Source organism: Puma concolor, chromosome D1 (genome assembly GCF_028749965.1).
Source record: "Puma concolor isolate L17-30 chromosome D1, mPumCon1.1.hap2, whole genome shotgun sequence".
NCBI classification, from domain to species: Eukaryota; Metazoa; Chordata; class Mammalia; order Carnivora; family Felidae; genus Puma; species Puma concolor.
In genome coordinates this window covers 75,783,810-75,804,369 of record NC_141676.1, presented here as the reverse complement: position 1 = coordinate 75,804,369, position 20,560 = coordinate 75,783,810, and the positions used below count along the sequence as shown (strand labels likewise).

The following is a 20,560-nucleotide window of genomic DNA, read 5'->3' as shown; positions in this document are numbered from 1 at the left end:
AGTTGTTTACTGTTTTGCTTTCTTGGGGACAAGAAGCGGCAGGGAGAAAGACTGTTGCACAATCTCACTTACGTGACTCCAGTGAGCCCAGCTTTGCAATTGCAGATGAAAGCGTTCCCTATTGGGTCGCAGGAGCCTCCATTCTGGCAGGGGTTTGGGAAGCAGGCTGTGATCTCAGACTCACAGTTTCTCCCGGTGAACTGTGAGAGACAGGTACACTGATAGCCTAAGGAGACAGAGGACCTCATGAGCCACAGATGCCACTGGCAGTGCTCAGAGTACAGTGACTCGGCCACGATGCGCCCTCCTACTTCCTCCTAAACCAAATCTTTGGCATGGCCCGGGTTCCAAAGATGATTTTCAAATTGGTTACTTTTTAAAAGTTTATTTATTTTTGGGGGCACCTGGGTGGCTCAGTCAGTTAAGCGTCCGACTTCGGCTCAGGTCACGATCTCGCGGTCCGTGAGTTCGAGCCCCGCGTCGGGCTCCGTGCTGACCGCTCAGAGCCTGGAGCCTGTTTCAGATTCTGTGTCTCCCTCTCTCTCTGACCCTCCCCCGTTCATGCTCTGTCTCTCTCTGTCTCAAAAATAAATAAACGTTAAAAAAAAAAAAGAAAAAGAAAAGCTTATTTATTTTTGAAATTGAGAGGAAGAGACAGAGAGAGGCTGAGAGAGAGGGAGGCAGAGAATCCCAAGCAGGCTTCGTGCTGTCAGCACAGAGCCTGATGCGAGACTCGAACTCACGAACTGTAAGATCATGACCTGCGCTGAAATCAGAGTCAGATGCTTAACCCACTAAGCCACCCTGGCACCCCTCAAATTGTTATTTTGAACTTGGGACACATTTGCCACAAAAATGCCAAGTAACGGTTTGGATCCCCCGCTAGTTAATTGCACCGAATTAACCACATACCTAAATGCTAGCGAGAATGGTAAGAGACACCCAAGATTCCAAGAGCAGGGACAAAGACAGGGCGAAGATGCTTTGCCCAGCACACGACTACATAAAAGGCAGGATGTTTCCAGGGAGGAGAAGTCTACCATAGGTACAATGCTAGTTCGCTTCTGGAAGACCTCTTCTCACCCCCGTGCCCTTTCTCCTTGGCTGAACACTTGCAATCCACCCCACTCCCCCACCTGGAGAGGAAATGAGGAGAGCACAGGTAAAATGATATATAGCAACTTAAATATATAGCAACTGAGCCTCAGTTTGACATACGCACAGGGAGATGGAAGAATCCCAGCCTTTACCCAGCTCCCATATTTGGATCCCGATTTTCACATCTTTGCCAACTTTCTCCACTCCTGAACCCATCATGAGGAAAGAGATAGTAATATCCCTACTGCAAAGAATATCAAATATCAGAGTAGATAAGATTCTAAGAGGGCAATGGCATTATTTACCTCTCAGAGATAGAAGGGATGAATAATTAGTAAGGACTTTCTTTCTCCCTACTTACATTTTAAATTCCTTTTTTTTTTTTTTTAAATTAAAGCTATATATCCACATAGTAAGGAGTCAGTTCTACAAGTTCTGTTTAGTACAACAGCAGCTCCGCATCCCAGTGAACAGAAAAGTGGACCGTTGAACAACATGGGTTTGAACTTCGAAGGTTCACTTATGTGTGAATCTTTTGCAGTTCGGTACTGTGAATTTATTTTCTTCAGGAACTTAATACCATTTTCTTTTCTCTAGCTTACTTTATTGTAAGAATGCAGGATATAATACATATAACATACATATTACGTGTTAATCAACTGTTTATGTTATTGGTAAGGCTTCTGGTCAACAGTAGGCTATTAGGAGTTAAGTTTGGGGAGTCAAAAGGTATACCCAGATTTTCAATTGTGTGGGGGTTCGGCGCCCCTCACCCCATTTTCTTCAATGGTCAACTGTACTTACCGTTAATTCAACACCAAACTCTTCATGGACTAGGTCTTTCTGTGTTATCTCTGTTTCACTGGTGTTCTATATTTTCATCTCCTGGAGAAGTCTTTCCTCAAGGTCTGACTGGCTTCATCCTGAATAGTGCCCCCTCGCCCTGCTGTGGGGCTGCTGTCATGGGAATGCCCTCTCCTGGGCTGGAGCTAGTGTTTGTGGTATCACCTGTTTTCCTAATTTCTTGGCGGACTCTATTTCATCAGGACACATTCCACAGTAGCTTCCCGAGAAAGGGTTTACAGGAGGTCAATGTTGTGAGACCCTGCATAGCTGAACCCTACATTACTACTCCACTCTTTCCCCTCTCTGGTAGGCAGCGTACAAAATTCTGAGTAATTGCCTCCATGTGGCCTTTGAGAAATCCCAGGCCCTTTCGGTTCCTGAAGTTTGTACATGGCCTGGTTTCTTTTCCTCTCCGACAACGTGGAGGTTCTTCCCTTGGCCCCCAGCTTTCTGAGATTGCACAATGATACACTTTAGTATGGGTTTATTTCAACCAACACTGGGCACTTTGGGAAGTCCTGTTCTTTAACTCTGGGGACATTTCTTTCATTGTTTCACTGATGATTTATTTTTCTTTGTTTTCCTTGTTCTGTCTTTATGGAAGTTTTATGGTTTGGATCTCAGATCTCCTGAATCTTCCTCTAATTATTTTTCTTATGTTACATCTCTGTGGGTTTTTGCTGTATTTTCTGAGAGATTCTCATCTTCTGAAACAACTTCTATTGAGATTTTCATTTATGCTGTCGTTTTCCAAGGGCTTTTTTTTTTTTTTTTTTTGTTCACTGAGGTTGTGTGTGTGTGTTTCTGTTTTTTAAACAAGAGCATCCTGCTTCTGTTTTGTGGTTATAATATCTTCTCTTATCTCTCTGAGGATATTAATATATTTATGAAGTTTTCTTCCTGCATAGTTTTCTCCAAGTTCTTTTTTTCTGTTTCTTTGTTTTGGTCTCTGTGATGGTAAATTTTATGTGTCAACTTGACTAGGCTATGGTGCCCAAATGTTGGGCAAACACCATCTATGATGATGCTGTGAGGGTATCTGTGGATGTGATTAACACAATCAGCTGACTTTAAGTAAAGCAGATTACCCTTCCTCATCCAGTTGATGACCTTAAGAAGGAGGAATTCTGCATCAAGACTGCAGCATAGAAATTTTGCCTGAGTTTCCAGCCTGCTGGCCTGCTCTGTGATTTCAAATTCAAGACTCCAAAATCAACTCTTACATGATTTTCCAGCCTGCTGGCCTGCCCTTTAAATATCAGACTTACCAGTCCCACAATTGTATGAATCAATTCCTTAAAACCTATCTATTATCCATCCATCCATCCATCCATCCATCCTACCTATTCTGTTTTTCTGGAGAAGCTTGATACATTCTGTATCTTCCAAATTAGAGGATTTTCTATCTTGTCCGGCAATCCTTCCTTATCAGCTCAGATTGCAGAGGGGAGTGGTAGGAAACCAGAAATCTGATGGGAAGCTCTGAGCACATGAATGGGGTTTGTCAACTGTGATACTGCATTAGTACCATCGGTTTGGGGAATTTCGCCAGTAATGACCATTATCACCTGCTCAGAGGGAGAGTGAAGGCCTGGTTTCTCACATTCAGGGGACTGGGTGGTGGTAGAGGAGGGCTGATTGTGGGTCTCAGCATCCAATGAACACATCAGATTTACTTTTACCTCCCTGTCCCCCAAGTGCCGGCTGCTCGGCGTCTTCTCACCCCTGCATTTCATCATCACCTGTGGGCTCTGCCAGGATGTGGGGGGAGTGGTTTTGTGGCCATGCAGAGAGATTGGGAATCTGGGGCTCTGACTGCCTCTTAAACTCACTTTTCAACAACTCTTATTTTAAGCCTTCTCCCTATCCCTTCCCCTTTTAGAAGTGGCTAATGCCTCCAATTCCTGAGCCTTTTGGGGATTCAGTTCCCAGATCCCCTTTTATTGGTCAGCATTTCAGCTTCTCAGAACTTCATTTCCTAGGGGTCCTGGGTGCTCAGTCAATTAAGCGGCCGACTCTTGATTTCAGCTCAGGTCATGATCTCACAGTTTCTGAGTTCTAGCCCTGCATCAGGCTCTATGCTCACAGCGCAGAGCCTGCTTCAGATGCTCTGTCTCCCTCTCTCTGCCCCTCCCCTACTCACACACATGCTCTCTCTCTCAAAAATAAATAAATGCTGAAAAAAAGAAAACAAAGCTTCACTTCCCTCTTCCTTACCACCTCTCTGTTTGCTTCTCACCCTCAAAGCTTGTGTTGGTGTTGTCTCCTTCTCAGGTCCCCTCCCTCCTCCAGCTTATGGCTTATTAAAATGCCTTTACACAGGGGCTCCTGGGTGGCTCAGTTGGTTAAGTGTCTGACTTTGGCTCAGGTCCCTATGTCACAGTTTGTGAGTTTGAGCCCCATGTCAGGCTCTGTGCTGACAGCTCAGAGCCTGGAACCTGCTTCGGATTCTGTTTCCCTCTCTCTCTGTCCCTCCCCCACTCATGCTCTGTCTCTCTCTCAAAATAAATAAACAGTAAATAAAAAAATGCTTTTACTCATGTGGTAGTGGTGTTGTGACAGCAAGCTGCCACCATTACTGGGAAGTAATCAATAAGGCTTTCCTCATTGCTAAGATCTTTTGTAAATGCTGTAAATAACCATTCTCACTCTTATTTGAAGGGTTCTTGGGCTCATCTCTGCTCCCCAGTGACTGATGTTGGGATGTTATAGATTGATTTCTCTTTTTTTAAGTTTATTTATTTATTTTAGTAATCTCTACACCCAACGTGGGCTTGAACTCATGACCCTGGAGATCAAGAGTCACATGCTCTTCCTACTGAGCCAGCCAGATGCCCCGATAGATTGATTTCTATTGGTTTAAGACAGTCAAACATCGATAGATTCAAAGAGTGTACGTGCTCATTTATGTTTACTCAACCCACACTACAGAGAAGTCTCATGTACAGCAGAACATTAGAATCGTGTGGGTGTTCGCAGGTTCAGAGAAAGAAAGACTCATCTTCAGGAGGCAGGTGCAGGAGGCAAGAGAGAAATCTTTCCATTCACAAGAGGAGGACTGAGTAGTCTCACCAAGAAACACAAAGGGCCAGAGATGGAGGCTCAGAGAGACACAAATACTCTTGAATGCTATACCAATGAAACATCAGGGAATGGCCTCTTAAGGAAAGACCACTATTGTGTCCAAAGGCAGCCGGCCTGATGTCTGTGGACAGGATGTAGTAGTCTGAGGTATGATTGAGCTACATTATGCTGACTTGGAAGCTGTTTTCTTTCCAATTTGGGAAGCCGCTCGCCTTAATGGAATTGAATAGGCTTGATGAAAGCGGTGAGAACTGGGAAAAATGCTTCTTCATGTCACCTGGCTAGTCCTTGGCCAGAACAGCATGCTGCTTAGAGGTAGAGGCACTTGTGAGGCTGAGTTAGATTCCTTCCTTGACTAAAGGGAGGGGCGACACAACCACAGGATAGGACTCGAAAGCACATCGATGATGAGGTGGGAGGGAAGCCAGGAAGGGGAATCTAAGGCAAGGCAGGTCACTGCAGGTAAAACTCCTCCCTCTCCAGCTTCTATTTGGCAAGCTCCTGACAATTTCCCAAATAAAGCCATAGCAGAGGCAGTTGGCAGGCGGCAGGGGAGGCACAAAGAGGGAGTGTCTGGGAATAAGGGACATTTGAATTACTATCATGGAAACTGGATTCTAACTAAGGTCATGGGTTTGATTTCTTTGATTTGATGTCTCAGTGCCTTGGAAAATCAGAATTTAAAATGAGGCAATACCTCTAGTGCACTATTTTACTCCCACACATTTCCTTCTGCATTTTGTCATTTTCATTATCTTTTGTGGGATATCTAGTGCTACTGGATGCAGCGCCAGCCTGACTGATTAACCTATTCACTGACTGAGTGCCTAAGCCATAGGCAGTGGTGTGCCGGAGCCAGCTCAAAGGGATGTGAGAACAGACCGTAAAATATTCGGGAATTTGGCAGGCCACTCATTAAACCACTGGTAGCCTGACATCAGCCGTGGTGGGAGTATTTACATCACAGAAATCAACAGACACTGCAAATCACGGCTTTTATTTTTAGAGAGCTGATTACCGGCACACCCTGGAATAAGGACCGTGGCAGTCCCCGCGGAGACAGACAGAAATACACCATCTATAAACAGAGACAAGTACAAAACTACCTTGCGAGTAGGCACAGGGTGTGAGGGGAGCACAGAGTGGGGACGCTGGATCTAGGCTGGAGGAAACCATGCCCGACTGAGGAGCTCTGTGTGACATCTGAGAAAACTTGCTACCCATTTGGAAGAAGAGGATGAAGATGATGATGGCGGCAGCTAACACTCGTACGAAACTCTGTGCCAGGGACAGTTCTAGGCACTCTCTGTGTATTCACGCATACGTTCTGAAAACAAGCTTACGTCAAAGGTGCGATTGTTATTTCTGTTTTCTAGATGAGGGAACTGGGCTTCAGAGAAGCTGATTAGATGAGGAAACTAGGGTTCAAAGAAGCTGATGGCTTATTCGTGGTCGCGATGCCACTACGGATCTGGCTCCACACCTAAGCTGCTCAGTATCGTCCTGAATTGCATTTTTAACAATTGTGCTTCATGACACACTCTCTCTGGATCTTCTGTTTATCAAAAGCAGAGGGAAGCTGTCTAGTACCTGCTCTCACGATCTCAAACCCCCGGGGCAAAGGACGTAGAGAACGTTTGGAAAAATATTGCTTTTACAACTTTAAATTTGCAGCTTTTATGTTGACACGATGAGAGGGAAAAGCAATTGGACTTTATTTTAAGGTGGTCAGATTTTTGTTTTAATGAAAGACGAATGAGGGGTGCCTGGCTGGCTCAGCTGGTTCAGCATCCAACTCTTGATTTCGGCTCAGGTCGTGATCTCACAGTTCATGGGATTGAGCCCCATGTGGGGCTCTATGTCAACAGCAGAGTCTGCCTGGGAGTCTCTTTCTCTCCCTCTCTCTCTGCCCCTCCCCCGCTTCCACTCTCTCTCAAAATAAATAAACATTTAAAAAAAAAAAAAGAAAGAAGAGTGATATCTATTGTTAGATAGACAACAAAAGAGGCTTGTTGATCAATGTAACCTGTTATCACAAGGTTTTATTTCTCATCTCATTATCCTGGTCTAGGCCCTATTATTAATAATTTTATAATATCAATACCCCTGCCATAGTGATACGATAGTGGTTTAAATCACTCTCAGTCACTTTATGAAGGGCCACGATAACCCTATGAAGGAAAAATAAGCAGCACCATTAACATTTCAACGCCATGAGGGTGCTGGAGAGGTTAGTGGCTTGTTCAAGTACATATAGCTGGTAAGTGATAGAGTTTTAGCCTAAGTCCAGGCTTCCAGATCCTCAAATACATCTGTAAGACGGTATTGGCACTGAAGCTTGACAGTGAGCAGGAACTTATCACTTGCTAGGAATGAGGAGGGGCTTGGGGTTAGTCCCCACAACTCGCCAGGCAGCTAAGGAGATACAGATGGACAACATCAGACCCTCCTTTGGGAGCCAAATAATCATTAAATAGTAAAATAGTGTCATAATAAAGTTACTGCTCTTCCCAAGATTACCGTCTGTTGGTATAAAACACAAATCAAGGAAACAGATTTTCAAGAGATAGCCAGGCATTCTCTGACCACAAATAATATTGTAACACTTTGTAGATGTAAAAGAAAAATAAAATGCAGTGGATAACATCCCAGTGTTATTAAAAAGAGTACTTTTTTTTTTTCTGGGTCGGGGGAGAATTGTCACATAAGGAAATCATTAGTGAGAACGATAGCTTATTACGCACTAGGAAAAATGCTAAGGACAGTCAATGCATTGTGTCATTTAATTCTTGATAACAACCCTACCCTGTAAGTACTATTATTACAGTTATTTTATAAATGACGGAACTAAGATGGTTTACTCAAAGTTACATAGTCAATAATTGGCAGGCACCACTTAAAACCAGTTCCCAGATTTAAAAAAAAGACAATCATATTCTCAGCATCGAGATGCATGTTAAAAAGAAAAAAAGATAATGTGATCGCTTCTCTCTCCCAATCCTGGCAAAAGGAGAAGTGTATTTTTAAGCTTTGCCTCAAAGCTGTGCTCTTGTTTACGATCCTTCTAGCTATAGCAGATGCAGATGGCTTTGAAATGTGCACCCGGACAAACTTAACATGCCCCCTCCTTCCCTTGCGCAAAGAACACTGCAAAACCTATTAAATGCAAAAAATAGAAACGGTTTAAGCAATTATAGAGTAAGTTTGAGCTGTGTAGGCAAATAATCAAGATCATTTCTATCTCACTCCTTTGACTTATTAGTCGTTTTCCAACCCGATTCATCCAGGTAATGGCCTCAACCCTCGGCCCTCCTCTCCAGTGTTGGTGACACGATTCTGATCGGGTTTGGCTGCCTCGATAAGGAAACATCTGCCTGGTGCACAAAGGTGGAAGTAATGACAAACGTGAACTGGCCTTTGGGATCTGAAGTCGGCATCAACCACTATGCTCGCTGGATTACGGATTTCGTTTAGAAACTCCAAGAGCTCCCATGATCTGGGGAGGCAGCTGTGAGGTGGCAGTGAGGCCCTGCATCCTTTTAAGTTCTGGCTGTTACCCACCAGCGGGGTATGATCAGAGCTGAGCCACCTGGCCTCCAGGAACCTCCCTATTTTTATCTGATAATTGAACCTCACTAATCCCCACTTCATAGAGGATGATAAGGCTTTTGGATTCATCAACCACAATGCAGCACACAAACATTAGGTGCTTCATTGTTGTCATTATTGTAATTACTATGGATTCTGAAATCAGCTTCATTTCTGTGTCACCCATCCACCAAACAACTGAAAGCCATGGGAATTTCTTACTCTGACTTTTAGGCTGAATACTGGAAAATCCTGAAACTTCTAGTCTGTGTGAATCTCAAGAAGTATTGAGAAGACTGGTGGACGCATTACTACATGAGATGCTAATCATAAGCAGGGTGAGCCCTGTTGTAGATCATGGCCTCTGTCGGGACTTTGCCATCTCAACTTATAGTTACCTGACTTTTCTCTTTCTCTTTTACATAATGACCTTTGAAGGGGAGACTTGTAACTTTTCCCAGGAAAGCTTGCTCACATCTCATACACTGTATATTGGGCTGAGCCTCTAACATTTTCTTTGAGGATCTGGAAACATGCAGTGTGTTAACAACATTAGGCACCCAGTAAATTCTCACCTTCCAGCATGTTCTTTTGTGTTTGCCCATAACCTGACTGTTTCAGGGTTTTGATGGTATTTTTTTCCTTTTTATCAGTATCTACATTATTAATGTTGTTACCGTAAGGTTTTTTCCAAAGTACCAAAAAAAGGTACCTCAGTATTTAGAAGAGAGTCACCCTGAAAAATTTTTTTTCCCCATCAGCTGCAAAGCTCAAATTATGCCCACAATAGGGGTGCCTGGCTGGCTCAGTTGCCAGAGCACGTGACTCTTGCTCTTAAGGTTGTGAGTTTTGAGCCTCACATTGGGTGCAGAAATTACTTAAAAATAAAATCTTTAGAAAAAATTTATCCAGCATATTCACTGGGAGTCTGGCTTCTCCCTTGTCTGTCCCGCTCTGCTCAATGGGCCAGTGGGTTGAGCACATCCAGGAACCCTGTTCAATTCCCTTAAGCCAGCTGTGTGGCCACACAAGTGGAATCCATTGGTCACAGAGACCAATGGGACCCCAGAATTTACTTAAGGTTTGAAGGCCTGAGTTTATCTAGACCCTTACAAGTTAAGGACACAAAATACTCAGTAAGACACCACCCAAAAGATCTTGGGCAGCTTTACTGCTGAAAACACTTCTATGGCCAACTCTTGGCAACATCCAAGAACTTGTCGCTTGCAACTTTTTTAGAGGGAGTAGACACTATCACTTTTCTCTTCAAAGGGGAGTACAGGGTAACATCAAACTCCTGACTATCTGGGGAGCAAAATTCAATCTTTACACTAAAGCAATGATAACAAATGCAGGCTGTGTACCTGACATTCGATTCCTAAACATCCAATGTCTGCTTAACTCTTCTGGAATTCACTAACTCACATTCCTGCAAATACAGAGTTATTGGGATTCCCAAATGTCAGTCGTTCTCAAACTCAGATGTGCATAGAAGTACCTTGGAGTCTTGTTAAACACAGAGATGTCTGAATTCTACCCTTGCAGATTCTGAGATTCTGATTTGTAGATTTGTGTGTGTGTGTGTGTGTGTGTGTGTGTGTGTTTTCCCCCCAAAACTTTCACTGGGAAACTTTTCCTGGTAGTAAGTTTAGGAACTTGTGAATATGATTCAGTGATCTGGCAGAAGGCTCCTCTGACATGGGCAACAAATGATGGAGGCAAGTACAGAAATTCTCCTTTTCCCTTAACAATCAAGAGACTCTTCTATAACAAGGTTTCATTTTAATAAGGTCCTTAGGTGATACAGATGCATCTCAGGGTTTGAGAACGACTATATATGATACGTGCAAACAAAAAAGAGCAGTTCAGAGACAGAGAAAGATATCAGTACATCACCTAGAGATCTTGTTAAAATACAGATTTTGATTCAGTGGGTTTGGGCTGGGATTAGAGACACTACACTTCTAACATCTGTAGTGATGCCAGTGCTGCTGGTTCTTGGAACACATTTTAAGTAACAAAGGTTAAGAGCACAGGCTGGCGGGGGGCGGGGAGGGGTGGTTCCATAAACCTGGGTCAAATCTTGGCTTCCTCACTTTACTGTGTGATGCTGGGCTAGGTACTTAACTTCTCTGGCCTGTGTTTTTGTAAAATGGGGATAAGAGGAGGGAAGACAAGTACCGACCCCAGAGCACTGTGAGAATTGTCACAGTGCATGAGCACTTACAAGGTCGGCAAGTACCAAGACATAGCAAGAGTCTATTAAATGGTAACTCTTACCATTTAAAATTTTACCAACTTCTTACTTTAAGAGTTAGGGTTCTAAGCTCATGCAAAACAGGCAGAATGATTCTTCCTGGCCTGGTGACTGCCTGGTTAGCTGCATTGCTTTGCCAAATTATAGCTTAGCTTCAAATAGGTTTTTCCAGGAAGGGGCTTGAGTTGAACAGGATAAGGCATGGAGGACTGAGGACTCCTCATCCAGACTGTGGGTCCTCAGTGGGTTGCTCCCTACCCACTGGGTCTGGAAATGCAGGGGTCAGAGAGGGACGAGGCCACTTCTTCTCCACAGTGGTTGCTATTTCCAGTTCATGTTTATGAAATACATATAATTTTAAGGCTTTAACAAGAGAGAGCCTTCCCTCTGTGGTTGATTTACAGAGTCATATTTACACTCTTATTACAAGTTAGTGTTCTGGGCTCTAAGTGCCCTGAGGTTCCCATGGCTTGCTTTTGGGACAGCTAGAGTTATAACACTGGTCAAAGCCACCGACCGTGTCATTCCAAGCCAGCAGACGCAGCTCCCTTGCCACTTCATACCGAGGGTTTGATTGGGTTTGGGGGTGGTTAGCACAGAATCCTGCCTCTCTGAAAGAAAATGCCTCTTGCCGTGGGTTGTCTGCTTTAAAAACTCTAAAGGCTTGGGCATGCCTGGGTGGCTCAGTTAAGCGTCTGACTCTTGATTTTGGCTCAGGTCATGGTCTCACCCTTCGTGAGATTGAGCCGCATGTCAGATTCTGCACTGACAGCATGGAGCCTGCTTGGGATTCTCTCTCTCTCTCCCTGTCTCTGCCCCTGCCTTGCTCAGGTACACGTTCTCTCTCTCTCTCTCTCTCTCTCTCTCTTAAAATAAATAAATAAACTTAAAAAAAAAAAACCAACAACCTCGGAAGGCTCTGGAATAATGCGCTAGAAGAGTCACAGTTGAAGAGCGAAGTCTGTCACCAGGAGAGCCAATGACCAATACTCCAGCATTCAATAGTCAAGGGGATGATTATACTAAACTATGCATTCCAGAGTTTAAAAGCAACATAGACTACAGGCTTCAAATAGCAGCAAGACTTCCAGTCAAGTAAATGTGTCATCAGCATTTGCACAGAGGCATACCTGAAGCACCTCACTCTACCTTCTGTAGCCCTATTTCCCTCTTTGAATACTGCATGCATCTTAGCCTTTGATCTGGGGAAGCAAGATTCTCTCTGTGATTAGACACCCCTGCAGCCAGAAGGAATTCTTCAAGGCATGAATATTCTTTCATTAATGACTCAAGTCTTATTCTTTTTAAATCATCACTCACAACTGGGATGATTATTCCCCCTCCCTTTTTTTTAAATAACCTTATAATTAGCTGCAGTTTCACAGATGAGTTAAAGGCCAAATTATTGGTTGTTTCTTTTCTTGCTTTTATCCCCCCTTACTATTTGGCACCAATTTCAGGAATGTGCAGAGGATACGAGAACCTAGACAAAAATTCCTCTGATATGAGCAGATAATGGTGGCAAGAAAATGGATTCCCTCTCCTCTTTTAGAAGCCAGGGTCTCAATCCTCATAGCCAGGAAGCAGGTAAATACCTCCTCACGCATCAGAGGTGGAATTCTGTGCCTTTGATTCCCCAGGGAAGCAACAAAAACCCACTTCTTGGATTTCCCGGTGAATGGTGAGAAGTTTGTTGGCCCTAGGTTCAGTACTGCTGTGCATGAGACCCCCGGACGGCTGCATTTGGACCATGCCCTGGCGGTTGCTGAGGTAAGAGCCACTGGGCCTCCACAGCTCCACAGGTATAGTAAGCTTGAGAGAAGAGGTGCCTAGATGAGGAGATGAAGAAAGATACTTTCTCTGTTTTAGAAAAACATGAGCTTCCATGTACAAAGGAGACTTGCACTGCTGAACGGCTCTGTCACCTTGGAAGAAAGAGCACCTGTCGTGGAATCGCAATCTCAACCCCAATCGTGGGCCAAGTGGGGAGCAGGGGACAAAGAGGAGTATGAGAGAGAATGTAACCTGTAGGCCAGGTTGGGCCTCTGGGGAGAGGAAAGCAAGTTCTTTAGGCCATGTGAAAAGTATACAGCAGGTAGGTCCTCAGCACTGAAATCTGGTTAAACTAAAAGAGATTAAAAACTAGAAAAGGGGTTTCTGGGTGGCTCAGTCAGGTGAACATCAGACTCCAGCTCAGGTCATGATCTCGTGGGTTCCCGTTGGGCTTGTGGCTGTCAGCCTGTCAGCAAGGAGCCCACTTCAGATCCTCTGTTGCCCTCTCTCGGCCCCTCCCCCATGTGCGCTCTCTCTCTCTCTCTCTCTCTCTCTCTCTCAAAAATAAGTAAACATTTAAAAAAAAAGTAGAGGAAATCTGTGCTGGTATGAGTCACACTCACTTAATTAACATACCTGCACAGAATATTTAGCTTACCGATTTGAGGCAATTAAAATGCACGCTGAAGAGCAAGATTCCTTAGTCTTTTTCCTTAATACAGTGATTATTATTATTTTAAAGATAACCTATCGTGGAAGCCCATAGCTTTGCCAGCAAAAACAATGTCCTGCCATCGTTAAAAGTATGTTACAATTTGTGGCTATGTACCCAGCATTTGACATGGAGTGGTGTTCTATTTCAACCCAATTTAATTATATGCTCCTTTTATATATCGTGGATGGCTCATACTAGCAGAATTGTTTTGCCTGGTGAAAAACTGGCCATGACTTGTCATAATGGGCTGGTTTATAGAACCACTGAAGTATAGTTACTGCCCATCATTCGGGAATTATGGCACCATAACAACCCTTTATTTACATATACTGCTGAGACAGTAAAAACAGCAAATAGATTTCTTAAATCGAGACGGCAGAAATTTCCCCCCAGGGCACTTGGCCCTCATTGTGGCAGTAACATATGCAAGTCTAAATAACTTTGGTGTCTGTATTTCGGCAGTGCATCATTTCATGGACAGTTTATAACATTCTAATAATAAAATGGACTCTAAATTTGGAGTTGGGCTTCACGAACATTAGATGGTAATGCACACAGCAGAATCTCTAAGTGATTTGTGAGGAAGGTTTAAATTTGCTAATCACACTACTGCTGAGAGACTCTGCAAAGGAGCTGAAGTGTGATCGGTGGCTGGGCTATTGGAAGGCGAGCCTTCGACTCGCCGAGTGCCTGACCTAGTTTACGTTAGCACAGAGACCACATCTGGGGAAGTCAGGGACGCTTTCATTTTCAGACTCCCAGGCCTGGAGAAACATTAGAAATGATAGAAACATTCAGTACCCTTCCCCCGCCTTCTTGACCTACCCTGTTCTTTCTTTTTCATGATATATGTTTTGGGGGAAAAAAATTATTGGGGTAAATCATCATGGCGTCACTGACTGTTTTTCCGCCCTGAGATTTCACGTAAAGTGCCCTTTCTTTATTCCTTTCTACCCCTTTATAGAAGTGCCACTAGACTTATTTTTAATACACATTTTTAATTTATTTAAAAAATAAATTTTTTAAGTTTATTTTGAGAGAGAGACAGCACGAGTGGGGAAGGGGCAGAGCAAGAGAGAGAGGAGACGAGAATCCCAAACTGGCTCTGTGCTGTCAGCGCAGAGCCCCATGCGGGGCTCGAACCCACGAAACCGTGAGATCATGACCTGAAACGAAACCAAGAGCCAGATGCTTAACCGACTGAGCCACCCAGGTGCCCCTCAATATACATATTTTAAAGGCATGCTCCAAAACATCCCCACTGTACTTCCATTTCTGGAGTGGTGGGTTCCACTCTTCCCTCCCTTTAGCTTCTAGTGAAGTCGTATGTCTGAGCGACAAAGGATTGTGTGGGGATGTCAGTGACTCAGACTGCAGCCAGTCATTCTCCAGTGACACACAGCTGGTTCCAGGGGGCAAATACTCAAAAGGGGGTCCTAGTCCTCCCCAGGCCTGGAAGAGTGTGGAGGGCCCAGGGGAGGGGGCAGCCGTGATAGCATCTCCGGACTCCTGAGGTCACCGCCCCGTGTCTGTGGGTTGCTGCAAAAGCGTTAAACCGCACGCTCCTATAATTGCCAAGCTCCCGGACCTTCCCAAAGAGGAGTAGGAAGGTTGGCCAGCATCTTGGGTGAATACTCCTGTCACTGAGGAGTAGGTTATGCCTGTAAAAAGGAGTCCCTCCCGGGTCGTCCAGCCCCTCTGCCCGCCCCCCGACCCCCACCCGCCCGGCAGGTGCCTGGGTGCAGTGCACTCACCCCCGGAGGGCAGGCCGGTACAGGTGCCCCCGTGCTGGCACGGGCTGCGCTCGCAGGCGTCGGGGTAGAGCACGCAGCCCAGCTTTAGCTCGGTCAGGCCCACCACCTCCGCAAAGCTGCTGCGCTTGTTGTGCAGCGGCAGCTCGTTGTTGTTCAGCACCACCGAGTCCAGGCAGCCCTGGAAGCCGCTCAGCACCTGCGTGACCCGCGTGTCGGTCAGGCTGCGGATGTTATCCGCCTGCACCAGCGCCCCGAAGTAGATGGTGCTCTCGGTGCTCAGCGTCTGGAAGTAGAGGGGCGCCCGACGCCGCTCCACGTAGCTGTCGTCCAGGGACAGGCTCGTGAAGTTGCGGTTGAGCTCCAGGAAGACCGAGTGCCAGCTCCCATCGTTGACGGCGCGGCCCGAGATGCCCAAGATTCCCGGGCCATTGCCACAGTCCAGCTGGAACCACAGCTTGCCGTCCACGATCTGCGTGGGAACGAGCACGGGAGAGCTTTTTAGTATGCATCTGGCAATATATTCCCGGACACCCTGTTCCCAGGAAGGCTCTAGGATGGACAGTGCTTTTGATCCAGTCATAAATCTAGCACGGTCTGATCTCTACCCATTATATGCCATGCAAATGCACGCCTGAAATGTCACAAATCTTGCAACTAGTAACATGAGCACAGCTGCACAAATCCACAATTATATTTCAGAGTGTTCATATTCTTTGGACCTCTGCCCTTCGGAATCTCACAGCAATATCTTGTTGAGGGGTCTGTTTATTCCCTGCACCCTTCTTAGTTATTACCACCACAGGAATGATTTCTGTAAACTCTATATTTATTTACAGATGTTTATTGAACATCTGGTAGGCAGTATTCTAAGCGCTCTGGAGACCACCATGAGCAGAAAGAGTTACTACCTCTGACCTCTTGGGGCTTATGTTTTAGGGGGCAGATTGCCATAAATCAGATAAGCATAGAAATATGTATATATTCCACAAGTAAGTCTGTGTGAGTGTGCTACGGGAGAGAGAAAGAGGCCAGGTAGAAATAAAAGATCTACTTCCCAGCTTCATCCATAATTAAGATTTTAAAACCCTTCTACATTAAATACTAGCATACTCTTTTTTTTTAAACATTTTTTATTGTTTACTTATTACTGAGAGAGAGAGAGAGAGAGCGGGGGAGGGGCAGAGAGAGAGGGAGACACAGAATCTGAAGGAGTCTAGGCTCCAAGCTGTCAGCACAAAGCCCGACGTGGGGCTTGAACTCACAGGCTGTGAGATCGTGACCTGAGCTGAAGTCAGACACTCAACCGACTGAGCCACCCAGGAGCCCCTACACACTAGCCTATTCTTAAAACAGTTCTTTAGGACTGCTGCTCATCATTTACGTTAGGATTACCTCACAAAGTGCTCAGGGTTTGGCCATTTGCTTAGAATATAGCTACATGTGTTCAATGACATCTGGCCTTCCAGAAGGATTTTCTGGTTAACTATTCCCAGCCCCTGGCCTAGGGTCAGCTACAACAGAGACCTGCCTGCTTCTTTGATTGCACTGGTGCAGGGAGGGCATCCAAGTCGGTTCCAGGAGGCCAACTAACTGAACTGACATCAAAGTCAGGGAGGAAGTGTGGGTTATTGAACATGGTGGCTGGTGAAGAGCCATTGGCCAGGGACTGGTCCTCCATGGAGACCCAGGTTCCACTGTTGCTGAGGACACGGGCCAGTCTGTGAACCCCGTCGTCCACCCTCATCTGCATTTCTCAGAAATGCAAGGTGGCTTGAGGATCCAGGGAATGATGCTGGACCCCCGTCCTCATGACAAACCGATACTGGGCCCTGAAAGGATTCACCTCCCGAGACTGAAATAAAAGTCCTTTTTCTGGCCTTTGTGTGTGACCCAGCAAAAAGGTCTTGTGGAGGCTGGCGTCTGAGACATGCAAAGGCAGCTGGCCTTTATTTAGGATCTGCTGACATTGGTCTTTTCCCAAAACCTGGGCAGAGAACACAAACTTATAGAGAGAGCGAAGGGGAAGGGAAGGGAAGGGAAGGGAAGGGAAGGGAAGGGAAGGGAAGACAGACCTTGCAGGTCTCTAAGAGCTAAGGAGGCATAAGTGTCAAACTGATGCACAGAAACAGACTCACCCACTCTTTCCAAAATGTGTTTGACCTACAACAGCCTGATGGGGGTTTTCACGGTATCACTCATTCTCACAAATGGGTATTTCTCTACCTGTGCTTCGGTGTGTTCCACAGACAACTGATTCTAAGGGACTCTCCTTTCTGCCTCTGTGGACTCTCTGGCACCCTCTCTTCCTGCATAGAAAGTTTACACCACGGAACCATGTGTGTGTGGAAGTCAGGGGGCAGTGTGAATTTATCCCCTGAGCCCTGGGTATTTGTGAATGAGGACTCTAACTCGGGCTTTGTTGTGTAGCCTGGCGAGAACCAGCTGGCCTCTCTGGGCCTGGGACTCCTTCTGTGGAGAACAGCGATAGGAGACCATGTCCACTCTAGAATGGTTAGCTACACATATGTACGTACTCCACTCAGAAACACAAGTGGATAAAGAAGTGGAAAAAGACTGGAGACAGATAATTATTTCTTTTCAGAGAGCTTTCATGTGTAATCTGTGCTGTTGCCTTGGTCATTTTTTTGGTTCAACAAAATGGACTGAATGGATATTGTAAATCATACCAGCATACTTGCTCAGTAACAACTCCTAGGTAATATCCATATTTTTATTTCAATGTAAGTAATAAAATGATCAAATGCGACTTTGGGGACTTCCTTCTTCCAGCACAGTCCAGCTGCCGTTATGCTCCGTGGCTACAAAGTGGTGTCCCCAGACTATCAAGGAAAATCTGGTGGTGAGGGTGCAATTCATCTAAGATATTGTAAAAGGATATCTTCAATTAATATGTTATTCAGTCCATTCCCCTCCCCAACCCTACTCCCTACCTCTTGGTATAATAACCAGGTTGCAAATTCATCTGGGAGAACCATTATAGCTCTAATGTACTCAGGTACATCAAAGTTGTTTAACTAAGGAACAGAAAACGATCCCATACTAACAGTACAGTTAAACTGTACTAAACTGAGTACAGTTTTCTTTTCCGTTGAAAAAAAAAAATAACAGCAGCGAGCTGCTGAATGAAGAGAAAGCCAGGTGCCTACATCATCCTTAGCCTTTTGAAAACAAAAGCGATTTGTAGCCTCAAAATTCTAGGCGTTTGGAATTATAAGCCTTGTTTAGATGACACACTAGAGTGCTGATAATCAAAGGCTACCTTGCAAAAGTTCATCTTTTCCTATCTTACAGGCATATTACGCCGGGGAGAGAAGAAAACACTTTCTTTCTTTCTTTCTTTCTTTTTTTTTTTCGTAAGAGAACACTTTCATGTCTGAGTCCATTCATACTGGAAACTCATGCTCTCATCATATTTAGTTTTTCTCTGTCTTCAGAATAGGGTTTACCCAGTTTGAAAGGATCTCTCTTTTAAGAGGACAAAGCTTTTTCAAATCAGAGGGCAAGCTTTTTTTTTCTTTTTTCTTTTATTTCTTTTCGAGAGAGAGCATGTGCACGTGCGAGCAAGAGAAGGGCAGAAGAGAGTAAGATATTTTAATAGAAATTGCACTGTGCATGAAACTGTAAAAAAAAAAAATCTACACAAATGATCTGAAATGATGTGCTGAGTTGGGGGAGGCAGGTGGGCAATTTGTTCAATAAAATGCATAATTCAGAGAGCAGGGAAAGATATTTAGCTTCTCAGTTTTGTCTGAAATCAGTGATGTGCTTTAACCTGGATCTTGAGTGGCTTGGAGTTGGGGCTTAGAAGACAAGATATCAGAGCTGTAAGAAGTCATCTTGTAGGGGGGTGCCTGGGTGGCTTAATTGGGTGAGCATCTGACTCTTGATTTTGGCTCAGGTCATGATCCCAGGGTCATGGGATTGTGTCCCGCATTGGGCTCTGCTGAGAATAGAGCTTGCCTGGGATTCTCTCTCCCTCCCTCTGCCTGGGGTTCTCTCTCTCCCTCTTCTGCCTGGGATTCTCTCTCTCTCCCTCCCTCTCCCTTCTCCCCTGCTTCCACGTTCTCTCTCTTTCTCTCTCAAATAAAAAAAAAAAATAGAAGTCATCTTGTGGGAAACTAGGATTTTGAGTAAAAAAGTATAAACAATGGCGCAAAGTGTTACTGCTTCAGATCCTTGGTGTGGCTCTAGCAAATGCACTAACATCCCCAAACGTGTAAGAAGGTTATTAAATATTCTTTGTAAAGGGAACTTTTTGAAAACTTATTTTCAAGGCTATCTATTGATAGCCATCAATTGCTATCTAGCTCAAAATTTATACCTTAGATGAATAAATAAATTATCATCCCAGCCCTCCAAATTTCTTCTTTTAATAAACACCTGTCGTACTCCTGAGTGGCTTGCCTCTTCAGAAGGCCAGATCCACTGCTGACCAGCTATGTTCCGGCAAGGCCACTGATTCTTTCTGAACCTGTTTCCTCAGAGGCAAAAAAAGTAGGCATTCATATCTAGGCACAAGAGAGTGAGGATAAAAACACATGTATGTATTTTGTAAAGTACTTGGTAAACTTTTAGGTATTTTATTGCCATTATACTGCAATCATTATAACTTGACTCACTTCTCAGTGATACTGTTACACAGATCCTTGAAACTTGAGAATCTTGTGGGAACTTCTTTGTTACTTTTTTATGTTGGAAAGATCTGGTCACTCCAAGTGGGCTGTTTTACAAACCAAATGAGCTTTTTTATCTTCCTCTTATTCCTGGAATTTTAAGCTGACCATCTTCCTTTCATTCCTGGAGTTTTAAGCTAGCCATGTCTGAGAACCATCAAAATAAAGCCATGTGTCATCTCTTCCCCACAAAATGAAATAATGACATTTTTAGATTAACAAGCAAGGATTCTTGTGCTTTTGCTATAATATGGGACCCGAAAGACTGATATATGGAAAAAGTTACAAATCTCTCCTGGTGATCTGACATGTTTCTTTCACAGGTTTGAGGAGAGCCAGAGAACCTGTCCCACCATTTTTATTCTTTATTTGGCTGTCAAAAAATTCAGAGTTATGATTGGTGTTCAACTGATATAGTAACCCTTGATCTAGAGTTTTCAGTGATGATATTCTGCTCTTCCTCACTTCATTGGTTGGGTCTTAACCTTTCATTTTCATCTTAATAGTGCTCTGAGATTATTGCATTTTGGTGTTTATGGTAAGCCTAGAATCTCTTTTGGAAGAAGACAGGGTATCATTGGTCAACAGAAGAATGAGCGCCTTTATTGCTGCTAAGAGATTGTGGTGCCCCTTGTCCATGAACATTTTCAATTCTTGAGATCCCAATGCAATTCTTTGACTGTCTTCAAGGGATGCCCTTCACCCCTATTGATTGTCTCAAATACTTTTTAGAGAATGTGCTCTAACTGGG

At 44.4% G+C, this 20,560-nt stretch overlaps 1 protein-coding gene across 4 annotated transcripts in view; it reads right to left on the bottom strand.

The window, feature by feature from the left end:
- The window catches only part of FAT3 (FAT atypical cadherin 3), a 674,764-nt gene that overhangs the window by 14,901 nt on the left and 639,303 nt on the right, over window positions 1-20,560 (bottom strand). For all 4 annotated transcript variants that reach the window (XM_086678557.1, XM_086678555.1, XM_086678554.1 and 1 more), the window contains 2 exons: window positions 15,116-15,584; window positions 73-226 (listed from right to left, as the gene is read on the bottom strand). In XM_086678557.1, the coding sequence (XP_086534683.1) occupies window positions 73-226; window positions 15,116-15,584 (623 nt within the window). The remainder of the gene's footprint in view (window positions 1-72; window positions 227-15,115; window positions 15,585-20,560) is intronic.